The sequence below is a fragment of the Tetrao urogallus genome (genome assembly GCF_951394365.1).
Source record: "Tetrao urogallus genome assembly, chromosome: 9".
NCBI classification, from domain to species: Eukaryota; Metazoa; Chordata; class Aves; order Galliformes; family Phasianidae; genus Tetrao; species Tetrao urogallus.
In genome coordinates this window covers 22,973,393-22,998,018 of record NC_136822.1, presented here as the reverse complement: position 1 = coordinate 22,998,018, position 24,626 = coordinate 22,973,393, and the positions used below count along the sequence as shown (strand labels likewise).

The following is a 24,626-nucleotide window of genomic DNA, read 5'->3' as shown; positions in this document are numbered from 1 at the left end:
TTTCATGCCATGGTCAGATTTGTTCTGTTTTTGTGTCTCTTTCCTTCTTACTTTCTGCTTTTCAGAAGGCATTTCTAACTTCAACTGCAATTGTATTTCCAGAATGTTTCTTCATGCTCTGAAGCACAGTATTGGTAATGCGTGTTCTGAAAGTACAGCGATTGCTCTGTTCTGTTCTTGCTGTCAGTTGTTGGCTATTATTACCCCTTTTTTCTGCTACTTTATGACCTGAAGTTGGGTTGCCTGGAAAACATGCCTGCTGTGGCCCTGAGCAGCACTCTTGAAGCCTTGGTACCAAGCACCTTTATGAGATCTGTCTGATTAATTTACTGCCAGTCTTCTAATGACGTAATCATTTACTCTGAGGTGGAGAATGCTGAGCTGTAATAAAACATGATCGTACAGAACTGGTAATGTCCCTGTGTTTGCAGAAGAGCTGTAGGAGATTGTAGGGAAAGCAGATAAGATTTTATATATGCACACACACACACACACACACACATACATATATATATGTATATTTTTCTTCTGAAAAGAAGAAAACTCTGAATGTTTCAGTAGTACTTCACTGGTTTGGGCCCATTGTAGCTTTGGATGCCCTCTGGGGCAGAGCAGGGCCTCCTGCCAGGCTGTGCTGCAGGCTGCAAATGAGCACGTTCCCACACAAAATGCTGTGTTTCCTTTCTTTTTTTTTAAACCTACTCTCTTCCCACTTAATGAATTTAGGCTGTTTTTCCTAGGAAGAAAGTGTCATAATTTCAGAGGTCATGTATGTGCTGCCTTCGGATGGCGACCCATGCAAAGCCTGCTGTTCTGTGGATGAGATGTCCTCCCTGGACTCCTGCCTCCTGACACAACCATGCTGCTGACTTCTGAGTGTCACAACAAGAGCAGGGCCAGGGGAGGCAGCAGGGTGATGGGGGACGGGCTGGCTGCCAGGCCGTGGCTGCTTTGTTCCCCTGGGCAGTGCAGAGGCGTTAAGGGGAGGACAGGACCTGCAGGCACTGATGACAGGAGAGCAAAATGAAGAAAAGAGTGGAGCGAGGGGCTGAGCTGTGGCTGGACAGTGAGTGAATAGCAAACAGCAGTTGTGCTGTGTGTGACAGAGGGCCTGTGAGAAGCCGTGATGGTGAAGCCCCACACTGTGACCGCGCTCAGGGCATCTTGGCCAGCAGTGGTTGTCTGGGCTGTGTGAGCAGCCTGTGCAGGAAAACGCAGGGACACATAAGCACACATAAGCAGTGGGAGGGGTACTGGAGAATGACACTCCATAGCGGAATATTTTAGCTGTTGTTGGATGAATAGAGAAAGCACTTGATTTTTAAGAAGTGATGTTGAATTTCTTGACGTCACTATGGAAAATCTTGAACCTTCCTGGAAATTTGTGCACTTGGATTGTTTTCTAAGTTCAGGTCTCTGAAATGTGTTCAGAGCTTATGTCCCATGTTATGTTTGCAGTCCAGCTGAATTCTTAGAATGTTGAGAGTTGTTTTTTATTTTAGAGTGAAATTATGTTTTTAAACTTGGTTCTCACGAAAGGGCTTGTAACAGATGCCGGGAGTTGATATTTGTCCTTCTGAGATCACTTTGCTGGAAATGAAACAAAAAATCCACCCCCTGTGTCTGTGGGAACAGAGGGCTGGTGGTGCTGCTGGGTTCAGGACAGCAGGAATTTAGCAGTCAGACTGCTTCTGCCTGAGGGACCCAATCTGAGTGTGCTGGGACTCAGGATGGGAGGAGAAATGAGATGTACACTGAATTGTCTGAGGAAACAAAATCTATTTCCATAAACACTGAGAAAATAGAGAATATTTGGAGCGTTCTTGCAATATTGTAAATAATGTGGTTAACATTGGTTCAGTTGCTTGAACTGCTCCGTTAGCTATGAGATGCAGTGTAGTAGCTTGTGGTAGCAGTGGTAATGAGAGGACGGTTGGACTTGGTGATCTTGTAGGTCCTTTCCAACTTTGTTGGATTCTATGATTCTATGTTCTGAAGCGTGGCTGGGCAGCTATTGTCACATTTATGGTTTCAGAAAATTCAGCAAAACGTTTCTGCTCACCTTGGCTCCTAAGGGAGTCAGTGCAAAATTTCTCTGGACAGAAACATAAATTCAGTGACTTAAACAACTGGCAGAGCCCTTGGCAAGAGCACACGGCTTGTTTTTTCCTTTTGCACTAGACAGCTTCAGAGCAGTGGCTAATGCTGCTGCTGGGACAGCGTCTGCGTGCCCTGCGGCAGGGAGCCGTGCGCCAGGTCAGTCCCTGAGAGGTGTGAAAGCAGCGAGGGCAGGCGGGGGAACCTCCTGGGGCTGAGGTTTGTGCTGGGCAGTGGGCACTGCGCCCAGCATTGCCTGCTCTGTCCCAAAAAGAGGTTCTGCAGCCTGCTGCTCAGCAGTGGCATTGCTGGAGTAGAAGTCAGACTTGTTCCTTAGTAGCAGCATTGAGTTAATAATAAAAGTGAGGACCAGTGGGAAAAGAGCTGAGTTATAAAAAGCAGTTTTAATAATACTTTTGGCTTCCTGTCTCCAAGTATATCAGAATGGTAACACAGGAGAGTATTGGAAGGAAAGTATTAAGCATTACTACTTCTGCTGCTGCTGCTTTTTTTTTTTTTAACTGAAAAATCCCCAGGAACTCTTTTCTTGTTCTTCACGGACTGCTCTGCTTACAGGCAGTGATGTGACACCTCTGGTTTTCTCTGAAAGGCTGATGGCTTTCAGAAAGTGATAGCTACCTTCTGTCATAGCTAGACTGGCTGAGCAACGGGTTTGAGTGGGATGATGTCAAGCACACAGCTTCTGTGCCTGAAAGCAGTGGGTTCGATCCCCAGGCACTGATGTTTATGGCCACTGAGGGTTGAGCACAAGTCCCTTCCAAACCCCCTCATGCAGAGCTCTCTTTGGCAGTGGGATGTGCGTGAGGTATCCAGAACTGGTGAAACCCTGCAGGACGAGGTGCCACCAGCTGTGTTGAGCTCCCCTGTCTGATGCAGCATTTCCTCTTACAGGACGTGAGGTTTGGAGGCAAAGAAGGGGCTCTGTTCCCCTGACCAGCTCTGCTCGAGCTCTGCCTGGCATCTGCCCTGCAGAATGTGGACATTGGGCAGAGTTCAGACCCATCCCACGTCCTCCTGAAATGCTCTGAGTGAAAACACGATCTTGGTGCTCTTCCAGGCAGCAGTTTGCACCCTCTGAAACATGGTCTGCTCTGGGGGCTGGAACATCTGCAGCTGCAGAATCCCAAATTAGATAAATCCAGAACCTGATTATTTCAAGCGGCGCTGCTGACTTGTGTTCTTGGTGTGCTTAATTAAGTAAATACAATCAGCATCAGAGCGGGAAATCATGAGGTGCTGCCATGGGAGCCGCCAGGGGAGGAGGAAGCGGTGCAGCAGGGCGGCAGCCCGGCCCTCCCACGCTGTTCTGAGCATTGCTGTGGCTGCTTCTGAGGCCCTGTGAGCAGCACACTGCTGCCTGTGCTCAGCATGCAGCCAGCACTGGAGCTTCCAGCACTGCGCAGAGCCGTGCCGTTGGTCAGCTGCTTCAGCTGCACTTTCCTCAGCCTCTCAGCTGCAGCCCATGGCCCACGTTCCATGACCTTGGTGTAGGTGGAGTTTTGGTGATGACACCTTGCCAACACAGGTCTGTATGAGTGGGTTTCAGTATCACCTGTATGCTGAGAACTGGCTTTACTGCTGTGTGTGCCAGTTCCCAAGTACCGAAATCACCAATTTTAAGCATGTAGGAGGTGTGTGGGTGCAGCTCTTGGCTGGACGAATACCCCGATGTTTTCTGTGTACATACAGAACTTGGGAATCCGCACTGTAATTTTGAAGGCGAATGATCACTTACAGCCATCCGTCAGCAATGGGTTCCCTTGGAAACAAGTGCTTCTGCCAGAGCCAGCAGGCATTGCAGACTCCGAAGCTGTCCCCGTCTTCCCCCTCAAAAATGCGAAAGCATGATAACATGGCAAAGCACGGCTGGTGTGTAGCATAGCTCTTACAAAATATGGGTTGTCTAAATGTGGATATGTACTGTTCTTAAAAACGTCTGTTAGGAAGGCGCAGGTGGGAGGTAAGATGAGCAGTTTGGTTGGGAGCTTTCTGACTTTGGTTGTTTGATCCTCACGCCTTCAGTGGTTGTGGTGTTTTGGGGTTTGTTTTGTGTGTGTGTGTGTAGGTGGGGTACAGGTAATGATCTGGAAGCCGATGGAGGAGGCCTGGAATAATTTGTGCAAGGAAGCCATGAACTCGGTGAAATAGCTGTGGTTGAGAGATTCTGTGGATATTTTTCCTATTTTGCCCTTTTCTTGTGAAGTGACATTATGTTACAAGACAGTTTAGATTTGATTCTCAGCAGTGAGAAAATAGTGATTTTCCTCTTTTGCTTCTAGATCATATTAGAAAATAATATGAATGAAACACCCCTGTGTATCCAGTAGTAGTAAAGAACAAAACCTGCTTTCTTTCTCCATCCATCAGAAAGCCCTTGCTCAGAGTTAAGCCTGCTGGCTGTATATGTGAGATGCCATTCTGTCTCTGTTCTGCACAGGCAGCCCCCAGCGACGAGGCCGTGGTGATGCTGCTGTGTGAGTGGGCCGTGAGCTGCAAGCGGTCTGGGAAGCACCGGGCCATGGTGGTGGCCAAACTCCTGGAGAAAAGGCAAGCAGAAATTGAAGCAGAAGTAAGTCCTGTCTCTATCTGGAATAGCATGAACAGTACGTCTAAAAAAGCAAGGATATTTCTAAGGAAAGATTGCCTTAATCTCTGTCCTTTGCAAAACAGGTAAATTTGATTATACTTGGAGCACTGGAGATTTTCTCATTGATTTACAGTTTTTATATCCTACATAAACTTAAAATGAAAGTCTTCTACTCACAGCCCTGAGAGCGGCCTTGGTACCTGTTTGTTTGGATGGCATCTGTGAGCCCTTGTGAGCCCCGTGTGTCCGCGAGCCGCTTGCCCAGCCGCTGGGATGCTGCCTTGAGGGAGCTCTGTGGGGCGCAGGGCGGCTCTGTGCTCCCACTTGGAGCCTCTGGGATGGCTCCAGACTCGGGGTTTATTTTGAGGCCTAGCTGCGGTGTGACTTGTATCTCACATTGTGTAGAACTGCCTTCTTTTTTAGGAGAAGTGAAAATGTTGCATTGGAGAGCAAAACACTGTAGTGGCATCGTTACGAAAACTTGTGTCTGTCTGTTGTGGTCAGTGACCACGCTGCATCCTGCAGGAGCCAACACCTCCCCTGCCGAATCCGCATGGCGCTCAGCTCCATGCTGACTGCACAGCAATGACTGTGCTGCTGCCGCCCTGGAGGGGCTTCGGGAGGAGGCATTGGCCCTGGTTGGTACTGTGCTGTCATTTGCACAAGTGGGAGGAGCTACTTTTTGCCTTTGCTTTTGAACTGGAAGTTCTGGATCTTAATTTTTTTGCTTTTATGTGAGAGCACATCACTGCAGAAGGTGCGTGTAAGAGGCACGCCTCAGCAAGCCATCCAAAGTGATAAAAGAAAAACCACCGCACTTCAGAAGTGACTAAACTGAGTAGGGGAAAAAGAGTCACTCTAGATTAAGACTGGGTTTTATGAAAAGATGGGAAACAATCACACTATAGTTACTTCGCATGTAAGTTTTGGAACTCTGCATGTCTGTGCATAGACGCACGCTTTTTTATTTATTTAACTCTGCAGAGATGTGGTGAATCTGAAGTCCTGGATGAAAAGGAATCTCTGTCTTCAGCTTCCTTGACAAGTTCCAGTCTTCCTGTTTTCCAGAATGTCCTGCTGAGGTTTTTGGACACACAGGCTCCCTCGCTGTGTGAGTATTAACTCATCCCAAGAAGGTCAGAAACAGCTGGTGTGCCCCTGACTGCTGGAGTTACTGCCTGGTTGTGGCAGGTGTTTTGGTTTCTGTCATGATCTGCTCCATTCTCTTAAGCACTTATTTTTTAAAATTTCCTGCCTTGTTATAGGCTCTTCATGATCTTTTTTTTTTTCCTTTCTTCTCTCACAAAATGAAAATTGGAAGAAGCAATACCTATTTCTGTTTAGGCCTTACAAGATCTGGGGAAATTACTGGCACTATATGCGTAGCTAACATCGAATGCTCGCATTTTTGGCAAGTTGTAGTGGAAATGCTGGCTCACAGCCTGAAGCAGTGATGGAGCACCTGGTGGGAAGGCAGGGTCTGCCCAGGAGAGCTCAGGTGCATGCGGTACACCTGAGTGATTGGAAGGGCTGGAGCCACGATCCACCCCTTCTCAGACCTCATTTAAGGGTTGGCAGTGGAGGCCAGGTGTCTCTTACTGGAGATCCCTGACTACTTGAGGACTTCCAAAGGTGAGGAATTTTTTCCTTTGTTTCTGCATCTGTGGCTGCTGTCTCTGGACTTTTTCTCTTTTGCTGCAGCCAAAGGCCTTGCCACCTTGCTATAATGGGATCATTATAGCTTTACTCTACTGCACATTCATAGTGAGCATTGCACACAAGCAGCTAAGTTGTAAGCTGTTAGCTGACAGATAGGTGGGCTGAGTAAAGGGTCTTTGTCTGTTGTAGGTTGCTCTAAGAAATGCACCGGTCTAATAAAACCATATGTTGTTGTAGTCTGTGTTTCTCATATCTTTAGTACTAGAGATGAGTGCTTTTTTTTTTTCTGGTGCCCTTACATTGAAGCGGGTTTTAAGTGGTTTGAAACATGATGATGAGAACTCTCAGCATCTGAGGAAGGAGAAACACCTGAAGAAGTTTTTGGAGACTTTGGAGTGTTGGTGTTGCTCTATTTTCACGTCAGTGGTGACTCAAGTTTTATTAAACCATGCAAGCTATTTGTGTTATTTAGACTTGAGTTTCTGATTTCCTCGTTTCAGATGTGGTCTTATCCTTCTCCACGTGGGCATCTCTATGGGACAGGGTGGGGAGAAGCGCTGAGCAGTGGTTTATCTGCTTGAAGTGTTCCTTGGGATTTTTTGTGACACAGCTAATTTTGTTGAGGGATGCTGTTTTTGTGGAGCTTGAGCTTCCGTCTCTAAGCCTGAAAAGCACGACTGCTGCATTTTGGCTGAGGGCTCAGCACTTAGTGCACAGGTGTGGTTTTGTGATGTCTTTGTGCCTGTTCCAGCAGCTTGCTGTGCAGCTCAGGGCAGGGGAGGTTTGGATTAGAACTGCTGTATTTGTGGGCTCAGCATTGCAAGTTCTGTAGTGCAGGGTAATAGGAGCTTCAAAAATAGGGGCAGAAAGCGGGTTAGGGTGAAAATTGAAAGAACATCTCTGTTTTCTGTGGGGGAAACACTAAAGTAGTTCTAACTGCTTATCTGTAAGTTGCCTTCTAGTTTGACAACAAATGAAGATTCTAAATAGAAAATATGTTATATATTGAATTAGTTTGAACTCGTACTGCATGACTGACTTCTAAGTGTATTTTGATTTGAATTTGGTGGCTCAATAGCTGGAGGTTTTATTGCCAGGTAAAGTTGTGGTATGCAGCTGTTTTCTGTTAACTGTGTTACTGCAAACCTTCCTTTGTTACAGAACAAGTCAAATTAAATATAGCTAGGACAAATGAGAACTTAATAAAAAAAAATACATAGCATTTTGCTTTTAATGGGCAAAATATCAGGCAGTTTCTAATATGCTTTTTCCTGATGTTTGCGATAACACTTAGTGGATAAGTTGAAGTACGCAGAATGAATTCCTTGAGGATACTTTAAAAGCTTTTCCATTAAAAATATAAAAGCATTGTCAAAAAACAGTGAAATCTACCCTTGTAATAGAATTTTGGAGTAGAAGGACAGAGTTGCCTGTTATAGTCCAGAGCTTCACAATAATTTTTCTGCACCTAAGGGATGTCCTTACCCTCTCTTCCCCTCCCTCTTTTTATCTGTCTGTTTATTTATTCAATTTGTCTTTGAACTGCTGGCACCTTGCTCTTAGCTGCTGAGCAATGGCCAGCTGCAGCGGGCATGGATGGGGTAGGATGCTCTGGCACCTGCTGCCTTTGGAGCTCTGGCACGTGCCTCCAGCTGACAGCAAAGCTGAGCCACGCTGCTTGTGTGCCAGTAGGTGGGAAATGGTTTGTAATGTGGAGGCACAGATAATCTGTCCAGGACACCCAAGCCACTTTTATCAGGCCTCTCAACCTTTAGCACGTGAACTTGCTGGGATTTGCATGTTGGGTGGCTAAGAACCAGGTATTTCCATGTTGGAGTTACAGTCCTGTTTTTTTTGTTTTTTGGCTAGCTGACCCAAATAGCGACCATGAGAAGACAGAGTTTGTGAATTTGGTGCTGCTGTTTTCTGAATTCACTCGACATGATGTTTTCTCTCATGATGCATACATGTGCACTTTAATATCGCGTGGAGACTTGTCAATTACTGCAACTACGAGACCACGTTCACCTAATGGGGAAACTGTGGATGAGCACTATTCTAAGGATAATGATGTTAAAATAGAGGTAATGCTTCATGTTGTTTCTCCCACGTTCAGTACTTGGTTTCATAAAATGTGGATTTTCACCAAGGTATTTCAGATACAGGTTTTCTTTTTAACTTATTTTTAATCTCCCTTTGTCTGGCCTTCTATCTCTGACTGGAAGTGATCCTTTGGCTGTGTTTTTGTTTGTAACTTAAGTATTGCTGTTTTAGTGAAAATATACTGAGCTAAATAACTCTGGACAAACAGAAATGCATGATGTTGGCTTCTGAATTTAGCAGTGAAGAAACTTACGTGCAGATAAACTCTAATGAGGAGGAAGGAGAGCTTTTCACAGGAGTCTGGAGGAAGCTGTGCTCAGCTGCTCGCAGGGGTCAGGAGCTCGCTGTGTGCTGAACAGCCACAGATGTCCATACGAACTGGGTCATAAAGCAAATCCTTGTGACTCCAATGCGCACAGTTCGTGTGCAGTCCTCAGTCTTCCATCAGATGAGCGTTTCTCCATCTTTGCTAAAACGAGTGAAAAAAGAAGGCACCTTTAAGCTGCAGAATGTGGGCTACATTTGGACTTTGATGATGAGACTCAGCCCTCTGTGCTGCTCCCAGTGCCTGTGGAGCTGGCGGCCAGCTAAAGCTTCTCTCATCTTTACCTGTCATTCCTTTTGTACATCTCTTACATAGGGCTCGGGGCCAAACTTGCCCTGGGATGTTGGAGTTGTCCAAGTAAACCTTGCAGGCACAAGAGTCCCGTTCTGTAGGAGTTCCTGGGAGCAGAACTACTTGCGGGGATATGCTGTAAACCTTTGTTTCTCCTTCAGCCCCTTCTCCCTTCTACTGCTTTATGGATTTAGGCTTGAGAAGTACTTCTGTGAATTAAAAGGCAGTATGTGAAAGCTTCCAACCATCACTACTTTTTTCTTATTTCTTAAGTAGGTGAAATGCTTGGGTTTATCTGGGACCAGTTAAATAGGACATCAGTACAGTGTGACTGATGCTTGTTTCTCTCTCTGACAATTCTTAGGATCACAGCATTATGGAGCACATGGGCACTGACTCAGGACCCACCAGTATCTTTGATGATGTAGACAAGGGTGACTTTAAGGCAGATTTTGGTTCAGAATTTCCAGTAGGTTTAACTTTTGGCTTTCTGCGTGCCTTTGGTGCTTGTGTTTGCTGCCTGCTGTTGTCACCAGGAACGTTCTGTGCCTCTCGTGCTGCCTGGCTGCTTCCACCAAGAGCCAGTGCTGTCGGCGCCTGCTGTGTTCTGCCAGTGCATCGCCTCTGCTCTGTGCATCTGCACTGTGTGGCAACGCATGGCTTTTCTGTGCAGCCCCTTGTTGTGCATGTACATGCAGATGCGCACTAATGCTCCTTCCCTTCTCTCTGCCCACTTGCTGGATACTGGACACACTGTGTGTACTTGGCATCTGCCATAGTAGTGGTTTCATGCACGCCATGCCTGCTGCAGTGTCTTTTGTCCTCCATCGCCTCCCACTTCACCCTGTTCGTTGTATTCCCTCTGGATTTTCTCACTGCGATTTCTGTATCCCAACTGTTTATGTGTAGAAATTGCTCTGAACTGTAATGTTTTGGTTATTTCTTCCCTCATGGAACACTTCTAGTTTAAAACCTGTCTGATAACAATGAGATTCACGTAGAAATATAACTTGTATATGTAGCTGCTTACATTTCAGCACAGATTACCATTGCCCTTGTTTTGTCTATCTCTGAAAAAAGCTCAGATGCTTATAAATAATCTGGTCTTTGGAATTGTTGAATTTAAAAAGTTAGAGGTTACTTATCTCAAACATTTGTTTTACATGACTTAGATTTTTTCTCCGATGCCTGGGGAGTCCTGTGAGAACATGAACTCTTCTTTAGACAGAAGAATTTCGGTTGCCAGTGAGAAGTCAGTCAAGAGGGAAGGGCTCAGAGAAGTGATTTTTCCATCCAACTACGACCTCCTTCGTCATCTGCAATACGCGACGCATTTCCCAATACCTCTGGTGAGTGAATTCTGGTTGGGCACAGAGCAGCGTTGGCTGTTGTGATGGCAAATAAAAGCACTTGAAGGAAGAAGTGTTCACTATGTGCAGGGAGCAGAGCCAGCTTCATTTGAGGGCTCCCAATCAGCTCCTGCTGCGCGTGCCCGCTGTGTGCTGCAGGATGTGCAACATGCAGGAGCTTCATCTTACCAAAGGAAAACATGCTACTGGAGAAGTGCCTGAGCGGTAGTGATTTATGCTAACCTAGCAGAGAAGGGAGATGGTACTACATTGCCAATGCCACATTCCAGGGTTTGATGGAGGTTTGCTAAATAGAAAATCTGATCTAGTAGTTGGACTAACGGATGAGTACTGAAATATCTGAAGTGTGATGGATGGAATGGTGCTATTTCCTTCCTCCCACTTCCTCTTGTTTGTAGTATGGCTTTTGGGCTGCTTCTGTTACTCTGTTGGCCTGGGACCTCATGGGAACTGCAGAGAACTCCGTGAGTAGCGTTCCAGATCCCAAATCCTCATTTGGTTGATTTTTAGATATTTATTTACGTAACAATACTGCATGTTTGCTGCAGTGCTGGGCAGAGGGCCCCAGGCTGAGCGGGCAGGAAGTGGAGTGTCTGCTCAAACTGTTTTGGTTTTGTTTAGAAACAACAATGGTAATTGTTAAGCAGTGTTGAATCCTACCAGTACAGGAGGTGTCAGCTGGTGTGTGATGTGATTCCTCCTGGCCTCCCGCCTTCCTTGCTTTAATTTTGGGTTGCTACAGGTGATTTGTTTTTATGAGAATATTGAATCAGCTGTTTCTTTTCAGGCCGGTTTTGAGTGCTTGCTTGAAGTCTGATTTATGTCTTGAACCATGTAAGTTAGTTATTTTTGTTTCTGCCAAAGTTTTGGTCAGATGGAGTTAATCCTGGCAGTTTGACTTTGCCTGAGCAAATTGTTTTTTCACTGTGATTATCATCTATTCTATAAATACGTTATTTGTAGAAGTGCTTGTAAAAAATAAATAAAAATAATAGTGTGTGTGTATACATATATACATAAATGCTTTTAGTTACTGCTTTATAAATTTTTATAAATACAAGCAAAGACCACACAGTGAGTATTTCTGCTTACTCTTTATTCTCATTTTACAGTTGCCTTGAATCTTCTGTACTCACATGTTGCTGGTTTTTAAGTTCAGTGCAGTAGCATCACAGGAGGGCAGTGGAACTTGACAAGAACAGAAGGTTTATTTATGGGAATTACGGGTGAGATGTAAGCAGATGCAATAGTTTGTTAATCAGTGCAGCTTAACACTGCGTTCTGGATTAAGTAATGCCCTTTAAAATGCGTTTGGGTTAATTGTGTCTGTGAGAAGCTTTGCAGGCCATGAGCTGCTGTTTGGAAACAAATCTTTACTTCATTCCACCAAGCTCTTCAATCTGTTAAGAATACAATATTTTACTTAGGGAGAGCCCAAAGTATTTACCATAAATACTAAGAATGTATATTTGGGTGTGTCTCAACGAGCTTTATTACACATTATTGCTGACTGTTTGTAGGTTGGCACTGATAGCTGCAGTATTTCCAAAAAGCGACACCGAGTGCTTTGCTGGTTTGGTTTGGTGATGTGAGTCTTCTCATCCATCCAGTGGTAATGTTGGTGGTAGCAGCTGTTTCCAGTTGCACAATGGCTGTTCAGGTTATGTGTTTGCACATCCTTTCTGGGTACTTTAGAATCAGTACTTTTGCACCCACTGCTCGCTTTGGTGCTGTGCCTCTTCATCTGTGGAAACCTTTGCCTGTTTGGATGCCACAAAAGCCTCATTAACTTTCAGTCTGAATACACTGGAAAGACGATAATACAGAATTGGGTCAAAACAGAGGTTTGATACTGCAAAGAGCAAGGTAGATTCTTTCGCTTGAAAGAGAGTTTGCTTCAGAGAGCAGCTGGTTATGGTGTCACTCTGGCTCAGAGTGTAAGGGATGCGAACGACGTGGTAGGGAAGGAAGCACAGCAGGTAGGCTGCTGTTAGCAGCAGTATGCTCACCAGGGCTTTCTTCACATTGGGGTAGCTCTCGCTGTATTTGTTTTGGTAGAGCTGTCTGACAACGAGGAAATTGGAAATGAGTATCAGGGCTGAAAAATTCAGGAATATTGCTGTGCACACAAAGTTAGTAAACACGTGCCAGTCTCTCCCAAATTTTGTTTTGAGATCGATGCACCTTGCGTTAGGTCTTTCTTCAATGGTTTTTATTGGAATAGCCATGTTAGGCACTGTTATAAGGAGAACCATTGTCCATACGACTGCAGACAAAACCTTGGCAAATCCAGGCTCTTGAATGCGATAGATCTTAGAGCTGTGCATGAGCTGAAGGTAACGATCCATGCTTACAAATCCCAGGAATATAATTGATAAATACATGTTCAGGTAGATGAGACAGGCTGTCACTTGGCAGTGGAATATCTGCAGTTTCCAGGGCGCAACGCCTAGGTCAACTGTTATTTTTACTGGCAACGCCAAAGTCAGCAAGAAGTCTGCAGTTAGGAGGTTGGTTAAGTAGATGCTCATACACTTCTGCTTCTGACCTTTTCGTGTGAATGCCCACAGCGCAAAACAGCTCCCCAGGAAACCCGTAAGAAAGATCAAGTAGTAAAAATAGGTGAAAGGTTCTAGTTCTGTTTTGATGTAGCATTGTGAAGCGTTGTTTGGCATTGTGAACTTCTTGTGCACGTTGCTTTGCTGGCTGGAGAGATCAAGAACCTACGAGAAACAGCCGAGAAGACATCAGCTTTTCTGAGCAATATTCATTGTTCTCTGAGAGTTTTGTGTGTGTGATTTCACGAGAAGATGCAGTCAGGACAAAATATGCGTTTTTCTCATCCTGCTTCACAAATGTTTGAGAGAGCTTTTTTCTCCTGTCAGAAATGTTTGGGAATGCATAGGATTTGTTCTTGGAAGCATATAGACTTCTTCTCAGCAGTGTTTCCACAAGAGCAGTCTTTCAGGTTGCATGCGAGGCTCAGGAAAAAAAAGCAAACCCACAAAAGCTATGAAACCGCTTCAGGTTAAGCGTCTGGTTAAAGACGGTCGCACGAAACTTTGCAGCTTTAGGGCAGGTGAAGCTGCATTTAAAAATGAAGGGTAATGTTGTAGCAATCTCGCTTTAGGAAAGTATATTAGAAGTTTTGAGGTTAGTGCCCTGTCAAGCCAACGTGCAATGCGTTGGCTGGATGGCCGGGCAGTTCTCAGTTCTACGTTTTTGCTGTCTCTTTCACCTGAGCAGAGGATAAAGGAATTGCAGATTTAAATCAAGCCTTTTTAAAAAAGGCATGTTTTGGGAAAAGCTGCTATCAAATAACTTTGTTTGCCTTGTTTTTAGGCTTCACTAGAAATTAGAGGGAAGGAAAGTAGAAATTGTGCTATTTTAACTAAATCTGCTACTCAGCAACCACACTTTTTTGTTTGCTACGCTGACGGACTGCAGCACAGTGTCAGCTACACAGGAGGTACACTAGAGTTCCTTGGGATGAAGGGCACCTCAAATAGCCTAAATCTGCATCAGTTTTTATAGCACTACGTTATTCTGATTGTCTAATGCACAAGTGAAGTGCTGCATTTTCACACTTGCTTTCTGCTGTAAATCACATATCCAGATGAACGTAATTTGTGTTTCAGTAAATACAATTGACTGCAGATACTTGTAGAGTGGTTTAAAATGCCTAGAAAGGCATTGCCTTTCTAGTTGGCCTCTGCTGTCTTGCAGATGTACCCTTTCACAGTGGGTTTGGGCACAGGCAGTGCTGCCCAGCCCAGGCTCAGGGCTGGCGTCCCCCTGCACAGGCAGTGCTGCCTGGCTCCGACGTGCGCGCTGTGCTGGGTGCTGCTGACAGCTGCCCTGCTGGGCTCCTGGGCCTGCTGTGCCTGCACTCTGCACGGCTGGACTTCAAGCCCTGGATTTACCTAGGTGTAGGCAGAGGGAAGCAGACAAGGACTGACAAGCACATACCTGTCTTAGGGCCCTGGGAGGATCCGGAGCAGCAGTCTGTTAGCATTCGGTGTCTCTCAGCATGTTTTCTCATGGTGCAAGAGCAGGTTAATGTTTTCCCCTTGCTGTCTCTGCTGTTTTTTTTTAACATGTCTGTGGTTTTTAAATGCTCTGGCTGACGCAATTAAAACCAGCGTTCAAGCAACCGAGGCACATGAAAGTTACCTGGAGAAGTGACAGCAGGATGTGAGCCCCCGTGGAGCTGCCCTCTGGTGCTGTGGTTGTTCCCTTCCTACAGTGCAGGCAGGGGATGCACGGGGATGGGGAGCCCAGTGGGGGCAGCTGGGGGAGCACCGTGTGACCTGGGGGGGAGGTACTTCTATTAGGAGTTAAAACCTTTAGAGGTTTGCCAGGCACTACTAAAATATTGGCACTGAAACCTGTCTTGTTAGTGCCCTGGTAGTTGAGAATCCTCAGGAATTTACATACTGTGCACCAGAGCCATGTGAAAAACCAAGTTAAGAATGTCTGGTTTTAGATTTAGTCATAGGCTGAAAGTTCAGACTATATTTGTTGAGATGTTTGCAAAGCTTCTTAATCTGGAGTGCTCCTTTGGTCAGCTTTGAGCAGATGTGGGCTGATGTTAGGCTGTTGTGCAAGGCTAAGCTGCACGGTACCACTTACTTTTTAACTTGAAATGCAGAGTTCGGTCTGTTTTCTGTGCATCTCCCGCACAAGCCAGCTCCGTTGTGCAGACTGGGATGGAGAGAGGCCGGAGGGAGGGAAGGGCTGTGAGCTGCTGTGGGTGGGAGCAGGCTGGTGTGCTCTGGAGCTGTGCGGCTCTGTGGCGGAGGCGCAGTGTGAGGGCAGTGGTGAGGGTCTGCACACACTGTGCCCCGTGACAGCCCTCGGCCCATTCCTGGCTCTGGGTGTGAGGACGCTGCACTGAGGGATGCCTTTGGCCCATCTGGGGCTGGCCCCTGGGGAGCTGCCTGTGCTTTCTGCCTCTCCGCGGGCTGCCGTGGGCTCATTCACAGTGCGCTCCTCAGGGCAGGGTCCAGCAGGACCTGTGTTGGTATTCCATGCTTGTGAGGCTGGGCCGGGCCTGGATCTGTGCTGCTGAGGGTTTGGGTTCGCCTCTCGTCTGATGTCTTCAGTGAGCTTGGTGTGCCTGCGGATGTATAAGTCAGTGTGTGCTGACTGCAGAACTTGCAGCCGGGCACAATACAGGGGAAGCACTGGCTTTTTTGTGATTTTCTGTCATTTACGTGATGATAGGCAGACAACCCTCTCAAAGAGTCAGTTTTCTTTCAGCTTTTCGACTCAGAGAAGCAGTTGGAGCCGTTCCGAGGCACGGTGGTGAGCAGATGATGCAAATCAGTCCTGAGGGATTTTCCCTCTCTTCCTGTGCGGGGCGTGAGGTGAGCGCTGAGAGCATCCCTGGGGAGTGATCTGCGCCCTCTGCCCCATCCTGTGCCCCACTCACGCGTTCTGTGCCCAAACACGTGCAAACAAATCCACCGTCTGCTTTTAAAGATTTCTGTGGCTTTCGTTAACAGATTAAAAGGTTTTATCCCACTATAATAGGTCTGCATTGTAAGTGAAAAATGTAGGTGTACTTGGCACAAGGGTTGTTGTTATGAGTTCTGTGCAGAAATAGCTCTTTGTGATGAAGAGAAGAGTTGCTGGCATTTCTGTTTACGCACACAGGGAGAGCAGATGTGCCCAGCAGTGTGTGCGTTGCTGGCCCCTTCTGAGGGGTCCCGAGCTGTTGGCTGTGATGTGGTGTGAGCTCAGCAGGGCCTGGGCGTGCTGGGAGAACTCAGCTGGCAGAGCGAGGCGCACCATGGGGGCAGTGCAGCAGCCAGCAGCTCCCTGGGCCCCTCGGAGCCTTCTGTCAGGAGCGCTAGGCCTGCCCTGCTGTGCCATGGCTTGCAGCTGGCAGCTGTAACGTGTAGCCCTTGCTGCATCTGCTGGCTGTGACTGCAAGGTCTGCTGTGTACCAACAAGTGGCATCAGACTCCCCTTGGGTGAGATGTTCTTGTTGTTTGCAGTGGAGATCGATCATTACTGGAGATGGCTTCTTGCACAATTAACCTCTAGGAGCCGCATTGCTGGTTTCAGGCCACGTGGGATTTTTTGTATGTTGAGAATGTTGTGTAATGAACTTTTTCTCCTTAAATAGTGCTTGGAGGAAGGATTTCCATTTGCTAAGCATAACCCCTCAAATGGGAACCTGATTTAGCCTCGGTTACCCATAAATTTCACTGCAACAATTTTAGGGAAGTATGCGGGCAGGGCAAGAGCTGGTTCCTAGTGGGACTACAGGACTTGGGTGTCTGAATTGCTTGCCAGGGTTATCTGAGACATGGTGTGCTGGGAAAAGTGTCACAGAATTAACTTATCAGTGTACCTTTCCGTCCTGGTTTATACAGCAGAGCAAGGTTGGCAATGTGGAGCAGAAGCTTGGCTGGATAATGGAGTTCCTTGAGACCTGTGGCTCCCTCAGTACCGGATTGCTGTAGGGTCAGTGGTCTCAAAATGTTTCCTGAGCAGTGAAGTTACTGGAAGGAGTTGTTTTTTGCTTTTTAATTGAAACTCATCAGAAGCTTGGAATTCAGTGTTGCTCTGGAAACAATGTATGGCATCAGCATGCTTTCATCTGAGGTGCTGTGTGTAGATTTTTGTCATTGTAGTGTTGGTAAGCTGGTAGGATGCAGAGACAATTCTTCAGTAGCAATAGTTTTTGGGGTTTTTTCCCCCCAAAGCTTGCAAAGTAATAAAAAAAAGTTGTACAAATGTGAATTGCAGACATGGATTTCATCACTGTGTGCCGCTGTATTTTGACATATGCAATTACTTAGGTTTATGTAGGCAAATAAAATCCATCTCATGTAAGGAACCAAATGTTTTTGCCATCAATTATAAGAAGCCACCTACAAATCCAAAGATTCCCTTCCCTTTCAAATTATTTATCTTGCTTGAAAGGAAGAGCCTGCAAAGCTTCAGTGCGAGTCAGGGAGTTCATGGTCAAGGATGGTGGTGTACTGTTACTGCAGGTTGGTGATGTCAGACCAAGAGAAGTTGCCCACAGCCTTGGAAAACTTACAAAGACAGTGTATTTAAACAAAGTATTCACCCTGAGACGCTACCTGCTTGGGTTAAAGTAACATACAGTGGCAGAAAGGTAATAGGTGTTATTTCTGTTCCTGTAACTTCTTTGTTATGCAAAATGAGAGCTTCCATAGTCATTTCTGGAAAGCTTTTGTGGATGCTTAATGCATTGGTACAGTTTCCCTTTATGATGATTGGGGAAAAAAAAAAAAAGGCTGCACTGAAAAATATCACTAAAAGAAGATTACAGTTGCATGTGGAAGGTTGGTGTTTCAGCTGTTACTTCTGTACATAGTTATGTGTTTTACCATAGTGCCAAAAGCACAGGAAAACCATTCCTTCTGGATTTCAGTGTATGACCTTCCGGTTCCTACACTGCTCCTGAACTGTTCTTACCTCCTGCAGCAGCAGAGAGGGTGTGCGTGAGTTTGGTGTATGCCATGCTTTGTGAAAAAGCCCTGAACAGTACGGCACAGTGCTTACCAGCTTGTGGAAGGGTCCCTCTTTATACATTTTCTTATATTGAACATTATATCTTAGTTCTCTGACTCCTTGATGCCTTAGGATGACGGAAAGTCATGTTGTCTAATTCTCTAAACTTGTAGAACAATTTGCTTAAGAAAGTCAAAATATTTTTGTAAGTTGCACCAGTTGTTTTTTGTGTTTTTTCAGGCTTTGTGCAGATCTTTGAGGGTTTGATCACTCCTCATGCATACATATATATACACATACACAACTGCCTATATGTATAAATACACATTATATGTATATATATGTGTATATATATATACAACACACGTACAGAGCTGCCTTTTCTTTGGCAGGTCATTAAAGCATTTGAGCACTTCATTAAAGGCTTTGCTGTCTGAGTTGCTGAATGCACAGAGAGCTCTCCGTGGCAGAGGCTGAGCCGGGGAGGCCCGGCTGAGCTGATCGTGTTGCTTCAGGGGGTCTGCTCCGGTTGAGCTGGGATGATCTGTTGTTCGCAGGCCCTTTGGGCTGCCCTGCTGCTCCTCAGATGTGTCCTGCATGGCTTCATGAGGAATGAGGGCACTTCAAGGCTGGGATAATTCTTTCAGAACTGTGGCCTGGCACTCCAGAATGTTTTGTTCCAGTTACTCTTTTCTGAGATCCAGATAGGTCACAATGCACCTCAGTGCAGTCATAGTCAGCTGAAATACCACGTAGTAAATACACCGACAGCATGCGATAGACTTCTTATATAGAGAACATTGCTTGGTATTTCGTGCTTGAAACCTTTTTCGGTTTATTGCTGGTCATCACCTGTTCAGTTTCTTTCTGCAGTGTCAGTGTTTGCATTCTGGGGCAACTTTCAAGCCTGCGTTATTCTACAGACCTGAACTTACAGAATGTTCACGCTTTCCTGAAGCGTGTTTGATCTCCTCGATTTGGTGATTTCAGCCTCACCTGACGTTTTCAGCTTGAGGTGCAGTTTTTGATACAGCCTTTCTCTAAAAGGTTGGCAGAGGAAAAAATAAATAATGGGGTCGAGGCAGACGTTGGCAGCAGATAATAGCAGAGTGAACTCCTTGGCGTGGAACAGAGCTCTCTGCGAGCGGCAGTCGAACTGTGAGCTGGTCTGGCTCAGGGTGTACGGGATTCGGCAGAAGTGGTACGGCACAAAGCAGAGGACAAACACGAACATGATGGTGAATATATTACGGCTGGTTTTCCTCTTAGTGAACTCTGAGTTCCGTCTGAACTTTTTGTAGGAGCTGTATATTTTTTTTGAGATTGAAGTGTAAAAAATGATGAGTAGGAGGAAAACAATCCAGAAAATCCCTGTACAAATATAACTGGACACCTTGTGCCACTGTTTGCCAAGTTCGCTTTTAAGACCGATGCATGTTCTGGAATAATTTGCTTTAGGGATTTCGTTAGTTAAAATCATATTTGGAAGCGTTATAAACATAATCAGTAGCCATATGATGACAGAGATAACCTTACTGTAGTGAGCCGTGTGGACAAAGGAGGTGAATAAAGGCTTCACGATTTTGTAGTACCTGTCAAAACCGATGAGGCCAAAAAACGTTATTCCGATATACATGTTTGCATAAAAAACAACAGCAGAGTACCTGCACACAAACGTGTTGAGCTGTGGAGGTGCAATTTCCGAATCGGCGAGGATTTTGAAAGGAAATGTCAAACTCATCAGGAGATCTGCGACGACGATGTTTTTGAGATAGACGATAAAACTCTTCTTGCTGGAGATGCACAGGAAGATCCATGCTGCCACGCCGTTCAGCAGCAGTCCTACCACGAAAATCAGGCAGTAGATCAGGGGAATGACTGTCTTTGTTATTACTGTGCTGTTACTGCAGCTGCTTCCTGAGGAGTTTGTGCTGGAATTGAACATCTTACAATGTCTTTGTTCCTAGAAGCAGAAGAAATATTATCTCAGTAAGATAACACACAACTGTGCTTTCTGCTAATCAGTGTAGGATTTCTAATCTTATTTCAAAGTAAACTTGGTGTACTTCTCAGAAACCACGTTACTGTTTCCAGTACAGTAAATGCTTTCCAGGTGGTGCTATCTCAGTGCTGGTATTCAGGGGCATGCTGCTGTTTTGGGCTTCTGTCGTTTCTTCTAGATTTGGGTCCATCTATTTTGCTCAAATCCTGTCCTGTGTTTTTTAGTTGAGCCTACATGCTGGGAAGCCACAGTGTTCAGTGACTGCAAATGCACCTCATTAACCCTGAACAACTCGTGTATTTTAGCACTGATTTACCTGGAAACAGATGACTGGTATAAAAGTTCCTTGTAAAAGTGTTTTGAATATGGTCATTGCAAACATGCTTTATTAGTCAAGCCTGGGAATAACTAATAAGTGCTAAAATACTAATAGTATTTTCTGATCCTTTCTTGAGGGAGAGCCTTCTGTGCAGCTAGCATAGTTTGCTTTAAGCTTTTAGTAACACAGCATACCATGTTGTGTCTATATTAGCATGAATTAGAAGTGAGAGTGCCCTCCCAAGTCATTCAGGCTCAAATTTTAGAGGATCCCCAGGGAGGCTCCAAGAAATCACATCTGCTGTCTGCTTCTCTTTGGCAGGGTAAATTACCCGCTGTAGGGAAGCCTGAACAGACAGGTATATATTGCTGCTTCGTGGGCACATGAAAACCTGGGCAACTGGAAAACGTGTGCTGCAGAGCAGGGGGAGAGAAACATCCTGTTTGCTGGAAGATGAATCATTTCCTTACTGCTGCAATTGAGAGCCAATAGCTGGTGCCTCTGTGTAGCAGGTAGAACCCCATTTCAACCTAGCAGTAACTGGAAATGGAAACTTTATTTCACAGAGGTAAAAGTTTCCCTTGGTGTGTTGTTTTCTTTGTGTCTCTGGAGGAGGTTATAAAGGCTGACGAACTTTGTGGCTGTTCTGGAACTTGCTTTGATGAGTGGAATAATGAGCCTGTAATGTGCCCAGAGCTGCAGTTCATCTCTGCCTCTTGTCTTCCCACAGGCTGGCCTGCTCTCTTATTTTCAGGCTTTTCTCAAGTCAAGGCACTTGTTTCTGTTTGGCTGAATTTTTTGAGGCTGAAGTTGGTGTGGTGAGTGGCTGTAAGAACAGAGCCGCCAGGTGAGTGGGTGTGCTAGGATTGTGAGGTAATAAGAGGTGAGGTTTGGGGTGATACTGCTAGGAGGGGGATCTCTGCTTCTCCCATGTATCCTCAGTCGGGGGGGAGCACCACCAACAAATGGCATTCTTATTTAGAGCAGTAACCTACCGTCTGAAAGCTGTTCTCTTCCCACTGCTGTCTGCTGTGTGTCCTGTCTGTCCTGCAAGGCTGTCTGAGCAGGACCTTCTCTCCCCACATTGTGTGCTTGAGAGTTGTTCCTTGCCTGCTGGGTTTGCTAAGTAATGTATGTGGGAGGTTTGGTTCTTGGGCCTGGCAGCAGCAGGTACTAAATGGCTTGGGAAGTCTGCAAAGTAGTTCTCATGCTAACATATCATACTACAAAAGATTATTTCAGGAGTATGTGGTCAGTGCTCAGAGATGTGGCTGCTGTAGCTTTGTCTACTGTCTGTAGAGGAGGAGACTAGACATGGAAGATATCGCTTCTGATGGCAGCAGATTTACCAGCTGTCTGTGCCTGAGAAGGAGGCCAAAGTCCAAGACAGATGCTAAACCTTTCCACACCTGTGGCATGCCCTTACCTTTCTGGATCGGACTGCTGGGTGCTTTTAGTGGAGGTGCTAAGGGCCTCGAGAGCCTTCCATCGTTAGCGCAGGGCCTGTCCTCCAGCGGAGCGATCTGCTGGGCAGGAAGCACGGTGGTTAGAGCTGTCATCACGGTGCTGCCCTGTGCAATCTGTCAGCAGGCCCTCAGCATTGCTCCGGAACACAGCCATGGTGGGAGCAGCTGTGTTTATCCTGGACCATCACTGTATGCACGCAGCTCGAGGCTTGTGGCTCTGCTGCTCACATCACGTTGTTGGCGTTCCTGGTAAAAGTTACCTGTGCTTTTTCTCACCTGGTCGGGCATCCAGCTCTCTGACAGGCACTCGCTCATACTGGAGTGGGTTTTTGTTGTCTTGAGTGTGTTCTGCAGTATTAAGTGAACATTTTCAGCTATTTGTGGAAATTAATGCTGCTGTTTGGTAGACATGCAGTGCAGCTGCTGGGTCAGAAAAGATTGATGGTGGTCATTTTCTCCAGAACTCTTTTCTGAACTGCTAAATGGCATTTACCACTGAGGAAGAACATGCCAAGCTTCTCTCTGACGTTTTGAGAGAGGGCTGATAGAAGAGCCCTGATGGAGGTGTGCTCTGCAGCAGGGTCTGTGTGCGGCCCTTGGGGCAGAGCCTGGCCGTGTGCTCAGTGCAGCGCTGGGCACAGAGTGGCAGAGAAGCTTCAGTGGTGCTCCTGTAGCAAAAGGTAGTAAGCAACTAATAGAGATAGCAGCCTGTGTGGTATGCTCGGACCTGGCTCAAAGGAAGGGGCTCTCCTGAGCATGGCAGTGGCTTTCAGAGGGTCTCAGTGCCTTCCTCGCTTTTGGGACCTCTGCAGGCTGGTGTGGGGCAGAGTGGGTCTGTCCAGTGCTGAGCTCAGCATGGGGAGAGCAGGCATCCAACTCTGTCCATTGTAGCTGTGCTTCTCCCTTTTTGGTCCAAAAAAAGCAAGATTTGGAATATTCTAGTGATGAGGTAAGAGTCAGTTATTGGTGCAGGTATTTTGTCATGGTGTTCAGTTTTCCTTACAAGCTCTTTACTTCCTGAGCGTGGGATAAATGAAGCCAAATGCTGGGCCTGGGCCACCTCCAGCTCAGAAAGCCCTTGGGGTTCTTTTCAGATCATGTGCCAAGGCCTGGACCTGTCTGTCATTCCCTCCCGCAAGCATCTCACACCAGCCCTGCGCAGCCGCCCTGCTGCCACTGTCCTGCTCAGCATCACTGACAGCAGTGCAGGCACCGCAGGGATCTCCCTGCCGTGGGCAGTGCTCCTGGGGGTGCTGTGTCTGCCTGCAGCCCTTTGCAGCGCGGGGGGAGTGGTGTCCTGTGGGCACCGCGTGGTGCCTGCAGCACCAACAGGTTCTCCTGACCAAAACTGGAACAGGCGTTTGGATTGTGTGTGATGCTTCCTTGGCGTTTGTGGTTAATTTCTGGTGTTCTGAAGGACAAAGCCTGTGAGGAGAGCCAGTGGGTGTGAGGAGCAGTTGTAGATAAGCTCGTTTGCTTTGCTGTTACAATAGCAAGCTTTCTTGCTATATGGAGGCAGCGTGAGCTCCTTTGGTTGCAGAGCAAGGACTCCTCAAGGGTGGAACCAGGAACTGCTTCATTTCTTCTTGTCTGAGGGTCGCTGTGCTGTGTGAAATCTGACAGCCTCATTTTCCTAACAAGAAGTTGAAATTTTCATTCTGCTTTTGTCTCTTCAATCTTTCAGCACTGAAAGATCAGCGCCTGCATTACTGCCTGGTGATACAGGCTGGTGTGCTTAGCAGCAGGGATCAGTATGTTAGTTTAAGGACCAACAGAGTAGTTTGGCAAAGGAATCAATGAGTGCTGGTTCTAAAACTTCCCATTCCAGCTTTGCTTTGTGTGTGAGCAGCCTGGTTTGCCTCAATGATTCTGCTCCAGAAGAAGCTCTGGGGTCACAACAGAATCATAGAATGGTCTGGGTTGAAAAGGACCATAATGATCGTCTAGTTTCAACCCCCTGCCACGGGCTGCTGATCTCTTTGGATTTCACCTGGTGCAGGGATGTTTTCCTCAGATTTCACATGTACTGCTTTATTATTACGGCCAAAGACACCAGCTCAATAAAAATAGAAGCAGTTGCTGAGGAGATACGTGGCCGCTTCCTTCAGTGGTGCCCCGCAGTCCCTCCCCACACACAGCAGCTCCGCTTGCTGCAGTGCCCTGCACTGGCAGGGGCTGCCTTCATCTCTTGCATTTATTTACAGTTCCTTTGTGTTTTAAGGGATTTATTTGTTCTGGTTTGTATTACACCTCAATGATTTTCCATTGTCAGTTGAAAAAACCCACAACTTGTTTAGAAGTTTAACAAAAAAGTTGAGGAGTGTTGATCAAGTACAGAAATCTGTCACAAAAGCATCTTTCACTGGGGAATATTTTTCAGCTTTTCAGCAGTTAAATACAAGTACAGAACACAGCCTTTGCGATCACCTCATCACATAAAGCTCCATAAGTACAGCATTAATGGCAGCAGGTTGCTACTTACTGCTCACAGCGAAGCCTCCTGCGCTGCCCTGCCGTGCTCATTGGTGTGTTCCTCCCTCGATGTCCTCGGCTGTCGGTGTGTGCTTCGGAGTGCAGAGCTGAGGAGCTGCTCCCGGTGCCTTGCTGCTCTGCCTGCTGTACTCCAAATGTCAGTGCTGCAGCTGGGCAGTGCTATTTTAGTGCACTCAGGCGTCCTTCCGCAGAGATCAGCTTTGAGCTGGGTTCAAAAGAGACACGTTTGTGCATTTAGCAAAGCAGTGAGCTGAAGTTTAGGGTGTTTTCTTTTCTTAAGCAGTTCCCAGGCCTGGCCGTGACCTCTTCTGTAAGGCTGGCTGCCCCGATGGCTTCTGTTCTGTTAATGGGAGTGTTCTGCACTGGAGTTCACAGGGTTGCGTCACGTTTGCTCTGGGC

The 24,626-nt window shown here is 46.3% G+C and overlaps 3 protein-coding genes across 3 annotated transcripts in view; 1 reads left to right on the top strand and 2 right to left on the bottom strand.

The window, feature by feature from the left end:
- MED12L (mediator complex subunit 12L) overlaps positions 1-24,626 on the top strand; it is a gene marked incomplete at both ends in the record, with an annotated part of 102,037 nt that overhangs the window by 15,462 nt on the left and 61,949 nt on the right. Inside the window, 5 exons of the mRNA XM_079539817.1 lie at positions 4,556-4,687; positions 5,690-5,816; positions 8,234-8,448; positions 9,448-9,552; positions 10,256-10,432. Of these exons, the coding sequence (XP_079395943.1) occupies positions 4,556-4,687; positions 5,690-5,816; positions 8,234-8,448; positions 9,448-9,552; positions 10,256-10,432 (756 nt within the window). The remainder of the gene's footprint in view (positions 1-4,555; positions 4,688-5,689; positions 5,817-8,233; positions 8,449-9,447; positions 9,553-10,255; positions 10,433-24,626) is intronic.
- Positions 12,151-13,128, bottom strand: GPR171 (G protein-coupled receptor 171; the record flags this gene model as incomplete). The annotated part of the gene is made up of 1 exon (XM_079539820.1): positions 12,151-13,128. One exon carries the CDS (start codon positions 13,126-13,128, stop codon positions 12,151-12,153), a length of 978 nt encoding a protein of 325 aa, XP_079395946.1.
- On the bottom strand, positions 18,879-19,892 carry P2RY14 (purinergic receptor P2Y14; the record flags this gene model as incomplete). Its single annotated transcript, XM_079539819.1, has 1 exon — positions 18,879-19,892. The coding sequence occupies one exon, from the start codon at positions 19,890-19,892 to the stop codon at positions 18,879-18,881; it is 1,014 nt and encodes a 337-aa protein (XP_079395945.1).